The 17,274-nt window shown below is 37.0% G+C and overlaps 1 protein-coding gene across 6 annotated transcripts in view; it reads right to left on the bottom strand.

The window, feature by feature from the left end:
• ZRANB3 (zinc finger RANBP2-type containing 3) overlaps positions 1 to 17,274 on the bottom strand; it is a 200,804-nt gene that overhangs the window by 64,493 nt on the left and 119,037 nt on the right. For 4 of the 6 annotated variants that reach the window (XM_074301902.1, XM_074301899.1, XM_074301898.1 and 1 more), the window contains 3 exons: positions 10,865 to 10,984; positions 5,221 to 5,400; positions 1,353 to 1,505 (listed from right to left, as the gene is read on the bottom strand). The exons of 1 other annotated variant lie outside the window; for it this stretch is intronic. In XM_074301902.1, the coding sequence (XP_074158003.1) occupies positions 1,353 to 1,505; positions 5,221 to 5,400; positions 10,865 to 10,984 (453 nt within the window). The remainder of the gene's footprint in view (positions 1 to 1,352; positions 1,506 to 5,220; positions 5,401 to 10,864; positions 10,985 to 17,274) is intronic. One more of the 6 variants, XM_074301901.1, reaches the window with a different exon arrangement.

Below are 17,274 nucleotides of genomic sequence, written 5' to 3' on the forward strand. Positions count from 1 at the left end.
ACCAAACAAAATGCATTGATTCTTTTAATTACTTAAACTGAACTGGCAATTCAGTTTGGGTACACCCTTATTGTTTATAATTAACTTTTGATATTTTATATTAGAATCCACTGTCTTTGATGATTATCTAAATAACGATTTTCTGAACATAGAAACTGATGATCCATTCCTTGTTTACAATTTCCATTCTTGCCCAAACAGCTGCCTTATCCTACGATATCTTGATTTTCTGTGATTATTTTCTTACAATTTACTTGGTGGAATGACCAAGTGGGACTCAGAGTTATTTCCTATTCCATTTCCTTGACTACCACATTTTTGAACCTAGAATAATTATATCTAATGAGTATGCTTCCTACTAAATAAAATCTGGAAACAAGAGTCAGATTCTACATAGTTTTAGTGACCTCAGTTTGAAATATATTACTAGAATTGAGAGTGATAATTTAGGGTCAGAGTGCTAACTGAGGTAGAGTGGGGAGTGGAAGACTAGCGTACCAAAAATTCCTAAAATAAAACAGGAGTGGGGAAATTTTGAAGACAATTGAAGGAAATTAAAACCATTTCTATAATGAAAAATTAATAATGTAGAAATTATTTTGTTTTTTAATATTTTAGCAAGAAAGTAGCTGGTAGGTTTAAATTTTATCACAGAACCTTGAGTTGCTGCCAATAGAACATAGGGTTTCATGGAACACAGTTTGGAAAAAATGATTTAAGTAAATAACAGTGGTATTTGAGAAGTGTCTTTCTTGGAAAGTTGGTGAGCTTCTTCCATACAACTTCTACCATACATTTTTGGCATTATTTGCTTCTTTTTATTAACTATTTGAGGCTTCTTCAACAACTAGGTGTCACAATGGATAGAGAACTGGGCTTGGAGCCAGGAATACTTATCTTTCTTAGTTCAACTCTGGCCTCAAACACTTACTGTGTGACCCTGGACAAATCACTCAGTCCTGTTTGCCTTAGTTTCCTTATATGAGCTGGAAATGAAAAACTACTTCAGTATTTTTGCCAAGAAAATCTCAAATGAAATCTCAAAGTTGATTAAATTTCTTTATTAATATAGATAGTAGAAAGTGCTGCCTCATTTTGAAAATTATTGCAAGTAGCTATGATTTCAATAAAGATGGGAGGGAAGAGGTTTTTTTTTTGTTTTTTGTTTTTTGGCTGAGGCAAAATGTCGGAGTTAAGTAAGCTTGCCCAGGGTCACACAGCTAGGAAGTCTTAAGTGCCTGAGTTCATATTTGAACTCAGGTCCTTCTGACTTCAGATCTGGTGCTCTATCCACTGTGCCACCTAGCTGCCCCTAGCAGGAAGAGTTTTTTAAAATATTCAGGTAATCTTACATGGGTAAATAGAACTTCATTTTTGATTTCTTCAAAATTTTCATTAGGAGTCCAAACTTCGGCAAATTTCAGGAAATCCCATTTTTCTTTGTCACCTTCTTCCGCCTCTAGTTTCTCTTTTCTACCATTTAATGTGCTACCAGTAACAATGGCCTGTAGGATTGAAAAACAGATGAGTTTTTCAGTTTCACATCTAATTTTAGCTCTGAAGTTAATGAAATTTTATACTTAATCAGACACTATAAACCATGAAAGATTTCTTTGTTTTAATGTTAATAACATGATCTGCAATATTTTTCAAAATAATCAAAATACCTACTCACTGTTATCTATAGTTGATAAATAAAAGGTCTCAGAGAACAAGTTTTTTTTTTAAATAAATTTCTTAAGAATAGAAAAATTTGGAGGAGGATTCTGGGAAGATTTTAGAATAGGTTGGTAAATTTCTAGCTTTCCATATTTCCCCCACATATAGAATAAATTTGCGACTTAGGGTGAACATACAGTAGCGAAAAATCAAGAAGACTTGGGGTAGAACAAGAGTCCTAATGGTATAACCCAAGATCTAAAGAAAGTCCCTGGCTAATCTCTATGTGAAGTGCAAACCCCTCTGGGCTAGTTTATGGAAACTTCAAGTGGGGAGCCCTGGGACTATCTAGGTTTGGCTGAAGCCTCAGCATGAACCACAGGACCTTTCCCCTCTTGGACAATTCGAGGAGTCAGGGATCTGAATGATGGAAGGATGAGTAAACCTCGGCTGATTAGGAATGCCAGGCACAGCTGTGTTGCTGAAGGTCCTGGGTGAGAAGAACACCCACTGAGTACAGAGGCAGGCGGACAGAGATTCTGCTGGCTGCAGGCACTTGCTAGAGAATGGAGCTCTTGGTTTGAGATTCCTGGTCAGAGAAAGCTAAAGGGAAGCTAGAGACACATCCCCCATTCCAGGATTAAAGGGATTTACACTAATACATCTCTTATTAAAAAAATATGAACCGGAAAAGAAGAAAGAACCCAACCATAGCAATTTACTATACTGAATGAAAAAAAATGGACATTCAATGAACTTGCACATTTTCAGGACTTTCCGAGGAATTCAACATGGACAAATTGTTTATGTTTTTGTGTTGTTTTTTTTAAATATATGAGAAATGTATACCATGTTTAAAATTTACATCAAAAGTAGGGTAGCTCAAAAGAAAGATTGGGGCAAAGTTAAGGTAAAAATAGTACTTATGTTGGACAAATGAGGTACAGAAGAAGAATAGACATAAAGGTATTGGGGGGGGGGAAGTGGAGCTCATAGTTATGAGAACCTACTTACATTGAGAATGGGTTAAATAGGCAACTCTACAAGAAGGGTATAACACCCTCCAAAATCTATAAAGAAATAAAAGGAAAAGGATGGGTGGGGAGGGAAGCAGATAAGGAAGGGATCCATGGGTGGGGTAAGGTTAAGTAATAGCAAGACAAGTTAAGGAGCAGAATTAAAGCAAAAGTCAGCAGGGATAAGAAAGATATGTGTGTGTATGTAGGTATATGTCTACATCTACATATGTATACATAAATATATCTTCTCTTAATTATAGTTTGCATGGGGATGGGGGGGGGTGAAAGGGTTAAAAAAAAAGAATAAAGTAAAGAAGATATGCAGCAAGAGAACAAAACAATTTACAATGAAGTAAAGAAAAGATGGACCTTCATGAATATAATGACTTCTAATATATATATATTCTTTTACTGGTAATTTGTTGTTATATATTTTGAATCCTCCTTGATGTTCTGCTGGGCACATGACAATAGTCTTTTGTTTTATTATTTCTTTTCTAGTTTTTCTTTTTTTTATTATTCTGTTTTTTTTATAAAATAAATTTAAATTTTTTTTTTTAAATTCTCCTACTATTTTGTTTGAGGTCTAAATAATCTATTTGGAATGTTTTTGAGTGTTTGCACTCTTATCTTCAACAATCTATAACTTCAACAGTTGGGACACTTCCCAAGAATGCTGCTCTGAACATGTTTAGCTCTCAATAGGCTTTCTTACATTGGGTGAAAAAAATCTCTATAACATGATTTGCTTGCACTCTATAGAAGAGCTTCTTCTACTTAATTAGACTGAACTCTGGCCAATAAATATGTACAGATCTCTACTTAAAGCTTTTCCAGCCTAAGAGGTCTTGTTATGTCTAAGCTAAGATCATCTGATGAAGATTCCACTGGAGATCTATATATTTGAAAAATTGCCATAATTTCTTTAAGGTTACTAAAGAATTCTATTATTAAATCTAATACCTTTTTCTCCAGTCATTCCACTTAACCTTTATGCAGCTTTTTACACTGTTGACCAAGCTTTTTCATTCTGGATACTTTCTCTTCCTTTGGCTTATATAGCACACTCCCTTGGATATATCAAATAAGGAACTGATTACATTTCTCCTAAAACCTGTTCCTCTTCCAAATTTTTCTATTTTTATTGAGGCTAAAATTTCTAGTTAATCAGAGTTATTTTCTCTTCTTCAATACCCCAAACCAATCATTAGTCTTACGTACCTAACATCTGCCACCCCTATTCCCTTTTCTCTACTTCCAAAACTGCTATCTCTCATGTTGTCTTGCTTGGATTACTTCAAGAACTTCTTAACTGATTTATATATTTATATTTTCTCTCTTTTCAATCTATCCTCCATAATTCCCAAATTGTTATTCCTAAAACATAGATTTGATCACATATCCCTTTACTAAAAAAAAAAAAAAAAAAATCTAAATCCTCTAAAGTTATTATTTTATTTCTTTCTTAAATTATCATGTATATGCTTATCTACTTATAATTTCTATGTATGCTACACGTATATTATTTGGTACAGAGTTGTCCATATGTTATCTCTGTATTGTCTGTGAACTTTCTGAGAGCAGGGATCATATTTTTGCCATTCTTTGTCAGGAAAAGAAAGGAATAAATATTTACATAGTACCTATTTTATGCCATGTACAGTGCTAAGCACTTTACAATTATGATCTCACCTGATCCTCACAACAACTCTGAAAAAAGTAGATATTATTATTAGTGAGAGTGTAGCTAGTGAGGATCTGGGGCACATTTGAACCTGGTCTTTAAAACTCTAGGGCCAGTGCCTGCTGCATGGTACATATTAAATGTTTAGTAAATGTTTGTTGACTGATACCCTATATATGTCAATATCAAGGACCTCTGATTTTGTTGATCAAAAAAACTCTCCACAAATGCAAATCCCTTTCCATCTATAAATTAAAATCTATAATCAAGTTCAGAAATATTCAGTGGCTTGTTCTTCATTATCCAGCAAGTGTAGGAGATATGATGTAAAACTAGGTAATACTGGTTCCAAATACAGATCCATAGGTCCAGGCCATGCTGACTCCTAACTTTTAGATATGAAGGGATTCGCAAATGTGTGCTAGATGGATTAGGAGAAGGAGCATTAATTAGGCTAGTTCAATTGGGATGATTCCCTCCCTGCAATTCAAGAAAAAGGCATGAAGCTACTAGTGTACATGCTGATCTTTATCCCAAATGAGAGGTAGAGGACAAAGAAACAAGAACTGTGTCTAAAGAAAGGGAGTAACTAAGAAAGGAGCTTAAAAGCCTCTGCTGTGGTATTGCAAGAATCTCAATGGAGGATGGGGTACAGCAACCTACTACAGGCAACCGTATGGTAATAAGTCCCAGGAATTCAGAGTGTGTTATATCTCTAGAGAACATTTTTTTTTAACTCCACACCTAGTTACAATTTTTAAAAGTCTCATATTCATGAAGAAAAAATTGTATTTATACCAAAGTAAGTTGTTTGTCACAACTTAGGTAACAAAATAAATTTTAACTTAGTTGATTTACCTTGCGGTTTAACATCCCCCACATCAGAGAATCAAGTGTTCCATTTGCAATAAGATAGTGGATATTTACAGAACTACTCTGTCCAATTCGGTGAGCACGGTCTTCTGCTTGCTTTATGTGTCCTGGATCCCAATATAACTCAGCAAATATGACATGAGTTGCTGCAGTAAAAGTTAAACCCTACGCAATAGAAGCAAAAGAAATGGTGATAGTATTATAGCTAAGATACAAGCATACTATACAGAAATGGCAAAAAACATCTGGAAGGAAATCAACATTGCTCAGTATCCCCAAAAAAAGCACAAAAATTTAAATTATATTGTTTGAATGAAAGGTTTATAGAATAAAATTTTGACTTTCAGTTTAAGCATCATATGGAATATACAAAATCAATTTTAAACATTGCACAGGATATACAAAATCAATAAAAAGCTTTCAGAGACGTCACCAAATCTTACAGGTACTTTACTAAGGATCCCTTTATGTTTGAATACCTCCAGTGAGGAATAACTCATTACCTTCTAAAGCAGCTGATTCTACTTTTGGATAACTTCTCTATAATTTCCATACTCTTAATTCCTCTGGGAACAAGACCAGCCAGTTCAAACCCTCTGCCACATAAAAGTTCTTCAAATCCTCCCTATGTTCTTAAGCATTCTTTGTTTGGTATGAGAACAAAGCCATGAACTACCCTGATTTCTTTAGATAGTTTTCAACTTGTCAATGATCTTCCTAAAATAATGGTCTTCTGAATGAAACAGGGACTGCCAATGCTAGAATTCTGAAGGACTCTGATCCCCATATTCTGAGGCACAAACCCTGTCAATGTAGCCTGGCTTCTTTTTTGGCTGCTATATCTCACTGTTAACCCATTTTGAATTTTGATTCCAAGAAAACTCACAGATTTATCTAGCTATTACTCTTATACATATAAAACTAGATTTTGTTTTCCTTTTTAACCCAAATGTAAGATTTCTGATTTGTCTTCATTAAATTTAATTTTGTTAGATTTGACTCATAGTTCGAGTCTAAATCTGTTCAGGTTTTGATTCCGTAATCCATCACAGAAGCAATCCCTCTCAATTTGGTGCTGCAAATTTATTTGGCCTGTCAAAATGTATAATTATTTCTTGTTCTGGGCAAATGGAAAAGTGATTAGAACATGAAAAGTAAATTGCACACAATTATCTAATAAAATAGGCTAAAATTTCTTAAGATTTTTAATGACATTACACATAAATATGTCGTGTGTGTATGTATAAAAATAATGTATACATATCTATTTATCTACCTATCTACCTATCCATTCCAGATCTTTGATTTCACTGATATGAGAAATTCATGATGAGAAATTACCTATACCAATGTGTAAAGGGGTGAAACTCTGAATAGGTGCACTGGAATCAGACAACCAAGCACTTAAGGCTAATTACCTATTGGACAATAACTCTATTAGTATATGCTTGGAAAAATGGCCCTTCTCACTATTCCTTGCTAGCTGGATTTTTTGTTGATTAGTAGGTAGAGTGAGACAAGCCAAAGTCCCTTTGGAAGAGGACTAGGGAGAAGGGAAGTTGGTGGAGAGCTTGTGGCAGTTTTGTCCATCCCCTTCACTCTTCCCCCCAAAGACCAAGGACTTTTGCTTATCTTGACTCTGGCTAATTCTGAGGCCTCCAGGGAGCTAGCCCGGAACTTACACCAATGAAAATTGGCAGCTTCTCTGTAATTCTTAAGAACTGAGAAGTTAAATATGCCCAGGCTCAATACAGCCAAGGGGGATCAGAAGGGAGAATTGAATCTAGATTTTCCTATTTTTTTGAAGGTAGTTTTCTACCTTCTACCTGCTGCCTCCCATCTATAAATTTCTTTTTTTTATAAATATAATGGGGCTTTACTGCATGCTCAGATTATTTATGGGGCAGACTTCTATGTGAGGGATGTTATTCTATCTTAGCCTATCATGTGGCTGGGGGCAGTCTCTTTTCCATTTGTTGCATGGCTAGAACCATCTTTAAATCTACCTGACTAAAGCACAGTTAGTTCTCTTGCAAGTACTATCCAGAGATGAGGGTCTTATTTAAGCACAGTGAGGTTGTCATGCAGTTAAGTAGGAGAAAATGACTTCCTTCCCCTCATACTAGACAAAAGAGCTCTGAAAAATGGCCTTGGAGTTTTGGTCTATTTTGTTTTTCCTTTTCAGTTCTAGTCAGAAATGTCTAGTTTCCAAACTCTGGAGATTGAGTCATGGAAAGCCTGGAGATGTTAGGTCAGATGTTACACTTGGCCTAACAATAAGTCCTGAGAAGCAAAGATCTCAAGAGGTAAGCCCATGGGGACATTGGACTATCGGTCTGGTTATACAGAAACTGAGCAAAACTGTGAACCTAATCTTTCTGCAACCTCTGGGACAGGGCAAGGTATAAGAGAGATTATAAGTAATGCTACTAGCCAGCCTGGGACTCTTCTAGGGTCAGAATTAGACAGCAAGTGTGATGAGAATTATGATCAGCCTATACCATTAACCAGCATAGGTATAGAGACAGAAGATCAAGAAGTCCTAAGATTAGGACTATCTCCTAGTAATTTTGTTAATTTTGATAGTCTTAAAAAAGAACAGAGTAAAAGAATGATATATTAGATAGGGAAGGAAAAGGAAAGTCATGGCAAATAATCTCACATAATCAGAATATGCTAGTAAACAACTACAGGTATAAGGAGGAAGGAGGGCAAGAAGTGGCTGGCAATTAAACCTTATTTGAAGCTGAAATGGGAAGAATTTATAGAGACATACAGATAGGTAAAGAAATAAATTTCACTTAACAGGCAAATGAAAAAGATAGTAAACAATGGAGAAGGGGGAATTAGAGGTAGATTAAGAGAAGCAAAATAAACTTTTAACTGATTATGTACAAAAATATTTAAAGCTCTTTTGGAAATCATCAAGAATTGGAATCTAAAAGAGTGTTCAACTGAGGAATGGCTAAACAAATCATGGTACATAAATGTTACTTAAATATTGTACTATAAGAAATTATGAAGAAGATGATCTCAGAGAAACCTGGAGAGACTGGTTATGACCTGATGCAGACGAAAGTGAACAAGTCCAGGAGAACAAATTACAAATTGACAATAATACTGAAAAGGCAAACAACTTTGAAAAACTTAAGAATTCTGATCAGTATAATGACCTTCTAGAATTTCCAAGGACTAATGATGAAACAAGCTATCCACCTCCTGATAGAGGGGAAAGACCCAGAATTAAGAATGAGATTTTATTTGGGAGGGAAACATGGCAGATCTTAAAAAAAGTTTTTATTTTTATTATTATTTTTTTAAAAGAACATATTTGATAGATTTAATATTATTTTTTGTAAACATCCATAATCAATCTTGTTATTACAATACTTGGTGTTTCTTTTTTTGCAGTATGAAGACTCAAAGGGAGTCATAAAGGAAAAAGGCACCTTTTCTACTGAAAAGATTAAATTGATTTTGTATCATTTTTCATTGATCCTATTTACAATTAATTGATTTTTGTCCTCTAACAGCTTAAGTCATAGTTCCCTCTCTCTGAAGTTAGTTCAGAATTTAGCTGGCTTATAATGGATTAAGTTTAGAAATACTTGATAACCACTGTTCTATTCTTGCTCTAAAGAATTTTGCTGACCCAGGGGGATGCAATTTTCCATAAATGGAAATGTCTTAACACTACCAAACTATCCTTTAAAGATGTCTGGTTTGTTATTCAAAGAAGACTGGACAACAAGCTTGTAGGTGGACTCAAGAAATGAAAACTTCTTAGTCACAAGAATTAAGGAAGAGAATTGTTGCTCATTCTCAACTTCAAGCCAATGCTACTGTTTCCCATGCCTCAACTATGAAATCAAACATGTTTCTATCAACCCCATGATGTCACCTACCTTGTTCTATTCTTTGTTCTGTATTGACTAAAACCTAAAAAAAGAGAGCTTTTTCTTTTGCTTGAGGTTTTTGGTTGGAAAATGAGGCAAATCACTGAGCCTTTTATTTTTAGCATTTGCACCTTGTGAATAAAATAGTATCTTGGAGAAAACTATCCACATTTCTTGAATTTCACTTGCAACACTAGTACAGGGTTTGCCCTACTATTAGAGAGTTTTGCTGTTTTGCTCTTTAACTGGAAATATAACCATTTCATAACTGTAAAGAGACGAGCAACGTCACATACACATATATACGCATGTATGACCCTACACATCTTTAAACTTTCATAATTTACTAATTGCTAACCCCAAACCAAAAGATGTACAATGACTTTTCCCATAGCTATTTATAATAATCTTGTTTTTATGATAGTGTTGACCTTTAAAAAAATACAAAATGAATATTAGCAACTGCTGAAATTTATAGTCTTTAAGACTTTCAATTTGCTAAGACAACTCTGAGATAACACTATAAACCTCTAAGATTGGCTAAGATGACAGGAAAAGATAATGATGAATGTTGGAGGGGCTGTGGGAAAACTGGGACACTGATACATTGTTGGTGCAGTTGTAAATAGATCTAATAATTCTGGTGAGCAGTGTGGAACTATGCTCAAAAAGTTATTAAACTGTATACCCTTTGATCTAGCAGTGTTACTACTGGGCTTATATCCCAAAGAGATCATAAAGAAGGGAAAGGGACCCATATGTGCAAAAATGTTTGTGGCAGCCCTTTTTATAGTGGCCAGAAACTGGAAACTGAATGGATGCCCATCAATTGGAGAATGACTGAATAAATTGTGGTATATGAATGTTATGGAATACTATTGTTCTGTAAGAAATGACCAGCAGAATGAATATGGAGAGGCTTGGAGAGACCTACATGAACTGATGCTCAGTAAAATGAGCAGAACCACAGAACCAGGAGATCATTATATACTTCAATAACAATACTATATATAAGATGATTGACTCAAATGGCTCTCTTCAACAATGAGATGAACCAAATTAGTTCCAATTGTTCAGTGATGAGGAGAATCAGCTACACCCAGAGAGAGAACTATGAGAAATAAGTGTGGACCACAACATAGCATTTCCACTCTTTCTATTATTGTTTGTTTGCATTTTTGTTTTCCTTCTCAGCTTTTTTTTTTTACCTTCTTTCTAGATCTGATTTGTGCAGCAAGATAACTGCATATATATATGTATACATATATTGTATTTAACATATACTTTAACATTTTTAACATGTATTGGACTACCTGCCATTTAGGGGAGGAGGTGGAAGGAAGAGAAAAGTGGGAACAAAAGATTTTGCAAGGTCAATGTTGAAAAATTACCCACGCATATATTTTGTAAATAAAAAGCTATAATAATAATAATTAAAAAAAAACTTTCAATTTGCTCAGATATCCATCATTTTACTTGTCTTCACTAAACCTCTGTGTTTCAGATAGTGTATATAGGTATCATTTCCATTTTACAAATGAGAGAATTAAAGGTGAGAAAGGTTAAGTGACTTGCAAAAAAAAATTACAAAACTGGTAGATGGTGGCAGAATTCAAGTATGACCTTAAGTCCAATCTTCTTTCAAGGATTTAACGTTATTGTTTGCAGCTAAAGAGTTGCAGTTAGTTATTCTCCACTGTTAAAAGTTCTAGTACTTTCACATTTTGTCTTACCTGGCCAGCAGCCTGAATGCTTAGGATAGCCACCCGAGTATCAGGATCCTTCTGAAACTGATTGACCAGATATACTCTTTCTGAAGAAGGAACACTTCCATCTATTCTAATGTAACGAATCTAAGATTTACAAGAAAAATAGTAAAGTAAGGGCAAGTTCTATATGTAGGAGGAAAAAAAAAAAAAACAACAAAGGAAAAAAAAAGGGGGGGTTTACCTTGAAATAGAGGAAATACAGACTGTCTCCATATGAGGTCACCAACATATTGAGGTTTAGCAACTAAAATGTTGACGTTGAGGGTATTGGACCCCAAAGATATCTTGGGGTTGAAGGCAGGTGTTGCAAGTTATTTCAAAAGAATTTGTAAGTTTAAATATCTTCCAAAGCAAAGTGCAAAGGTTTTATTATGCTGCTAAGATCTCTACCTTCACCTTTTACTAATTAGACTTTAACTTTACTTCTAAACCCCATAATAAATCTTCTTTATTAACCTAGGTTTTCGGGTCTATAAATTCCTTTACAGGGGACTCTTGCACCACCACTAGACCTCGTTTAACTCTGTATCCTTGTGCCCAATCCAAAGGGGTTGCAGAAGAGCTCTGACTCCCTGTACCCCAAATCTGCCACTACACCTCAATTAAACCTAATTTCATTCTAGACTTCATCAAGCATTCTCATACCTCTCTCAGGTCTACTTCTAGATTTCTGGACTTCTCCCCACAGATATTGTGTATGTGTAAGTGTGTGTGAGACTCTATCTCTCCTATCCCTTCCTCTATAGTTAATCTGCCTTTATACATATAGTTCTATACTTTAGCTATAGTCCCTTCCAGTGGTCCTTATCAAGGAATAGCTAGTTGGGTGTGGACAGACAGTACTTGAAAGCAGGGAAGAGCAGGAATAGGATTACTAGAGAACCTTTTTATTCTGATTTATTTATATACTGATTAGTGAACCTTTTGTTCTTTAAGTAGACTTAATTAAAACCCCCCTCCAGGCAGAAGTTTCAGATAGAATTCTTAGCTGAATAACAAAATCTCTATAACTCACCTATTAACATATCCAGTCAGAAAGCCAAGTTATAATATGAAATTCCCAAGGTTATATTTCCCCTATCGAAGACCTACTCTACTGTAATTTTTTGACTAAATTTTTTTAGGGTGCCAAATCCTTTAAATACCATTTAGCATAGCAATCAATTCCACCTCATGGAATCTTCCTCCTGGTTATCTTTAGAGAACTTGTCTTCCCCCTTGTGTGGTACGGAAATGGTGAAGGGTCACCATTTAATAAAAAAAGCTGGAGAGAGCTCTAGAGAAAAGCAAAGTTTATTGTACATTCTCGCGAGAAGGGCGTCCCACTCTTCGAGTAGACTATCGAAGAGAGGAAGCGCCTCCTGTGGGCAGGACAGCACCTTTAATCCCTAACGCAAAACGCCCCCTCCCACCACTGACCCTCATCCTCATTGGCTGAGAGTCTTACATTCTAAACGCGAGATGTACCCATGAAATTGAACTTGACCAATAAGTACATAGTTGCCCATATTTGGATGAAATAGGGAGATGTCATAGGAGAGGAAGGCAATGCCCTTCAGAGTCCTTCAGGCCTACTCGAACTCTGAAGTAGATGAAGCCTTACTCGATTTTCACAACTGTCTTGAAAGATCTCACCTCATCTCATTCAGTCCCTCCTCTTATTTTGTACACTGAGATCTCTTCAAATTTTTGTAACATAATTTCACATTCCCTATGAATTCCTCAATTCCTTCTGGTTTCTGTTGGCCTTGGGCCACCGGCTCCACCCTTACCCTTTTAACAGCATCTATTTAACAGACCCTTCAGCTTTCTCTTCCAACCTGATCATTCCAGATGATGAGTTTTGGACAATTCTGGTTATTAATCTGATCAAACAAGGAATGCAGATAGAGAGTAATATAACACCACTAAGGGCTATAAGGCCAAACCAAAGGAGCTGCTTCCACCAGCTTCCCAAACCAGGACCATCTAGAAGTATTGAACAGTGAGGTCCAAGTCTGTACAGGAACATGAGCAAGTTTCCTAATGTTCTTAGTGATTTCCTTCACTAGATTACCATTGTTACCAATCTTTATACAACATGTGGATAAATTTAGTTTAGCACAAACTCTCCCTTCCTCAGCCAACAAGTAATCCAGCACAAGTCTATGTTGTAAAATAGCCTCTCTGGTTTGAGTAGCTTCATCAGCCAAAAGATGTAGTGCCTCAGCTGTCTGATTGGTGATAATCTCTACAACTGCCTGAAGCCTAATTATCCTGTTCAACATGTATATTGGAGTTCTATATCCCCAACTTCCATCTTGAGCCCAGGTCGCTGGCCCATACTCTTTGACTATTCTTTCTGGAGGCCAGGCCTCACCCCAACCATTTGCATCTCCAGTCCAAGTGATGGAGGTATCTAAACTCCGTTTCTCCCTTCCCAAATTATCATACAACTGAATCCCTAAATATTGGTTTGCCTGTTCGGGAAGAAAGAAAACTTTTGGCCTTATTAGTCCAATATAACAATTCCCTGTCCAATTAAGAGGCAGATGAGTATAGGCAGTTAAACCACAGATCCAATAATGACCCTTTAGAGCAGGTAGTTCCCTTGGAAATATGTCTGAGCTATTCCTTGTAAAAGGGTAATATTGTTGGTCTCTCGTCCCTAGGGGGCCTCCCCCACAAAGGGGTCATACTGGCATTTTCATAAACCTTGCTCTTTTCTCCAACTACAATTGGCAACTGGCCACTGGCCTGTTAGATTAGAGGTACTCCAAAATGTGGAAAACAGAGTCCCATGTTGCCCGGGTGTCCCTGGGGTGACATTATACCAACCCCATTGGTAACTGTACCCAATGTATATGTTCCCTTTCCTCTTATTCTCTTTTATACATCTCAATACATCCCATTCTACTTCATCACACTCAGCAGTAGTGACTTGTTGATAGCAATATCCCTGCTCTCCTATTTCTGGGAGAACATCCAAGGTACAGTCTTTCTAGTCCTTCCCACACTTCAATTGAGGATCCCTCCCCGTATCCCGCCAATATTTAGACATTTTTGTACAGTCAATTGTCTTTGGCCTCAGGTCTGTTCTCGAATAGGTCCACTCACATACACTAATTCCCAGCTTCAAACCTCGTCCTGTCTGATTTAAGCAGTATTTCCCTTTCCTATCTTTGGTCAATGACCACTGATGTTTCTCTTCTAAATTCCAGAAACCGGTCCCATTATGAATTTGGGATCTGTTGCTAAGGATCCAGGCTGGGCTTAGGGGGACAGGTACCCATGGCCATTGGTTCAACTGTTGGGATCCACCACAGATCCAACAATTTGATAAGTTAAATGTCCTCCCTATATTCTGCATGAGTAGGAGAAATTGGTTCTCATCTCTAGAAGGTCATAAGGAAATAGATAAACCCAAAGCTTAGGGAGAGCCTCATAATGTTCAACTATTATTACACCGTGAAGTTAAGGTGAACTTCCCAAAGGAAAATATATCAAATCACAAACAGGCAAAGAGACCCAAAGTAAGAAAAGTCATACAGTTACAATTCCCATTCAGTGGAGGTCCTCTCCTCTTATGTAATTGGAGGTCTTCCCTGTCTTCAACTGTCCACTCTGATAAAGGTGGCGCCACAGGTCCTTTTGTCCTGGTGTGGTGTGTCCAGCCTCGTTCCTGGGTGCGAATCGCAGTATCTGAAGTCAGTATCACTTGGTAGAGTCCGTCCCAGCATGGAGTCAGCTTCTCGTCCTTCCAGGAACGGATCAGCACCCAATCACCAACCTGAATTCTATGAACAGGGAAACCTAGAGGAGGAGTCTGAGCTATTAGCCCTTTTTGTTGAAGTCCTTGCAAATGTTCCAGCAATGATTTAACATATCTCTTAACAAACAAATCCTTAGTTTCTAAAATAGGGTCCCAGTCTCCCTTAGGATAAGCCTGGAAAGCATGACCATACAATAATTCATAAGGTGAAAGCCCAATATCTCTACGTGGCTTGGTCCTGATTCTAACCAGAGTGAGAGGAAGTCATTTCGTCCAAGGTAGTTGGGTCTCTAAAGATAACTTAGTCAGCTGCCGTTTTATTTCTTGGTTCATCCTTTCTACGTTCCCAGAAGAGGGAGGATGCCAAGGGGTATGGAGATCCCAAGTGATTTCTAAGGCCCTAATCAGACTCTGCAATAGCTGGGCAGAAAAATGTGTTCCCTGACCCGAGTCTATCCTCTCCACCATTCCGTACCTAGGAATAATTTGTTCTAATAAGACCTTACTTACTGTCGAGGCAGTTGCTCGGCCTGACGGGAATGCCTCCACCCATGAGGTCAGATGGTCCACTATGACCAGCAAGAACTCGACCCACTGGTGGCAGCTCAGTAAAGTCCACCTGGATGCTTTGGAATGGTCTGATTCCAGGAGGTCGTCCCCCTTTTGGAAGCTGGCGTTGGGCAGCCCTGTTAGTCCTTCGACAAACAAGACAACCGTCCACCAGTTGTCAAGCCATAGTATATAGGCCGGGGGAAACATACCTTGTCAGTATAGCATCACACAGGTTTTGGACATCCCAATGACTGCCCTGGTGCAATTGCTGAAGGACTTGCCTCATACTTGCTTTGGTCAGTAACTCTCTGCCGTCAGGTAAGAGCCATCATCCTTCCAAGAGTTCTCAACTGCTCCAAGAGTTGAGGCTTTCTCTTTTTCCTCCTGAGTAAAACTAGGAGAGGGTAGACTAGGGGGAAGTACAGGTATCAAAGCCATTATATGAGAGATTTCCTGATCTCCGGCTCCCTTGGCCTCCCGGGTCTGCTAATCTATTTCCCCTTACCTCAAAAGAATTTCCCATCTGATGTCCCTTTACATGTATTACTGCTATATTCCTAGGAGTCAGAATATTTTCTAGTATCTCTCTGACTAGTGTATGATGAACCAGTTCTTTACCTTTACTGTTTACATATCCTCTTTCCTCCCAAATCCTCCCAAATACATGCACCACACCCCAGGCATATTTAGAATCAGTATATATATTCCCATCTTGGTCACGCAATAATTTTAACGCTTGATTTAAAGCATACAATTCACAGCAATTCACAAGTTTGAGCAGACCAATGGGCAGGTAGACTGCCCTTGGTAACAGTGGAAGTTCTAACAAACCCATTTCTTTTCCCATTTACCATCCTAGAAGAACCATACATAAATTCTAAACAAATATTTATCATAACCTTGTGTTGATAACAATAAGGAATTTGTCCCAATGAGTTTATATCCAAGTAGATCTTTCATAAGTGAACATTATTCATACAAATCAGTTTGTTTTTAAAAAAACATCCAATGCAAATACAATCATATACAGAATGTCTAATGACACACAAGAGAATTCAAGAAGTTTTGATAAGAGATTCCCATTAACTTGTAATGGGAGAGACATTCTGCTATTCTGAAACATAAGGTCTTATCAAGTATTCTGATAAAGAGGGGGGGGGAGGTTTGCAGAACTAAGAGGCAGGGAAACTGAGGCAGGACTGAGTCAAGACAATAATTCAAAGTTAAAACATAAGCTAGCCAATCATAGTCTAGCAAATTTTCAGCTAGAGTCCCCTGTAAAGGCCTTTTGTCTCTGCAGCCTTCTCCAAACCCCGCATCTGCTAAAATCAGGTGTGTCTAGCTAGTGGACAGGTAAAGAGCTTTTTCTACTTTTTGCAGCCTCTCCCTTATCTGTAGAGACAAGAGAGCGAGACAAAAGGAGACCTTTTGTCAATCGCAGCAATTCTTAAAAGAATTGTGCCGAGCATAGAGCTCTAACAACGATCCAGGCCAGAAGCAGCCTGGATGTCCGGTGCAAAAAAAAGAAAAAAAAAATCTTTTACCTTTTCCAGAGTTCCATTCAGTACCCAAATTATGTCTATTTTCGAGGTCCTTCATCAGGGAACCAAAATGATGAGGTAAGCAAAGAGTAAGTAGTTTCCAATTAGGCCTGAACTGAAATAAGACATCAGTTTTTCCCAATTTTCTGACCAGTTGAAATCTCAGTTTCCCTTCCCCCCCCTGTTTACAGAAATTATCATATTATACACAACAGACTAGTAAATTTCCCAAAATAGCAATAGTCATACAGTTTTATACAGCAATAGTTCTGTTCTCCAGGGGACAAAAAGGAAGCAGGATTAAAATTTTTGCAAATAACCCTATCAAATTATCAGATCAGATTAAAATAATCTTTAAACAAGGAGACTATCACGCATGTAAATAAATATTGAATAACTTGTTTTCAGAAAACTTCAGTTCCAACTCCTTAGAACAGTTAGACTTGAAAAATAAAAATAAAACATTCAGTTATCAACACCATATAAATGTAGGCTTTTCCTTTAAACAGTAGAAATAATTAATATCTAAA

This window comes from Sminthopsis crassicaudata, chromosome 3 (genome assembly GCF_048593235.1).
Source record: "Sminthopsis crassicaudata isolate SCR6 chromosome 3, ASM4859323v1, whole genome shotgun sequence".
Taxonomy (NCBI): Eukaryota; Metazoa; Chordata; class Mammalia; order Dasyuromorphia; family Dasyuridae; genus Sminthopsis; species Sminthopsis crassicaudata.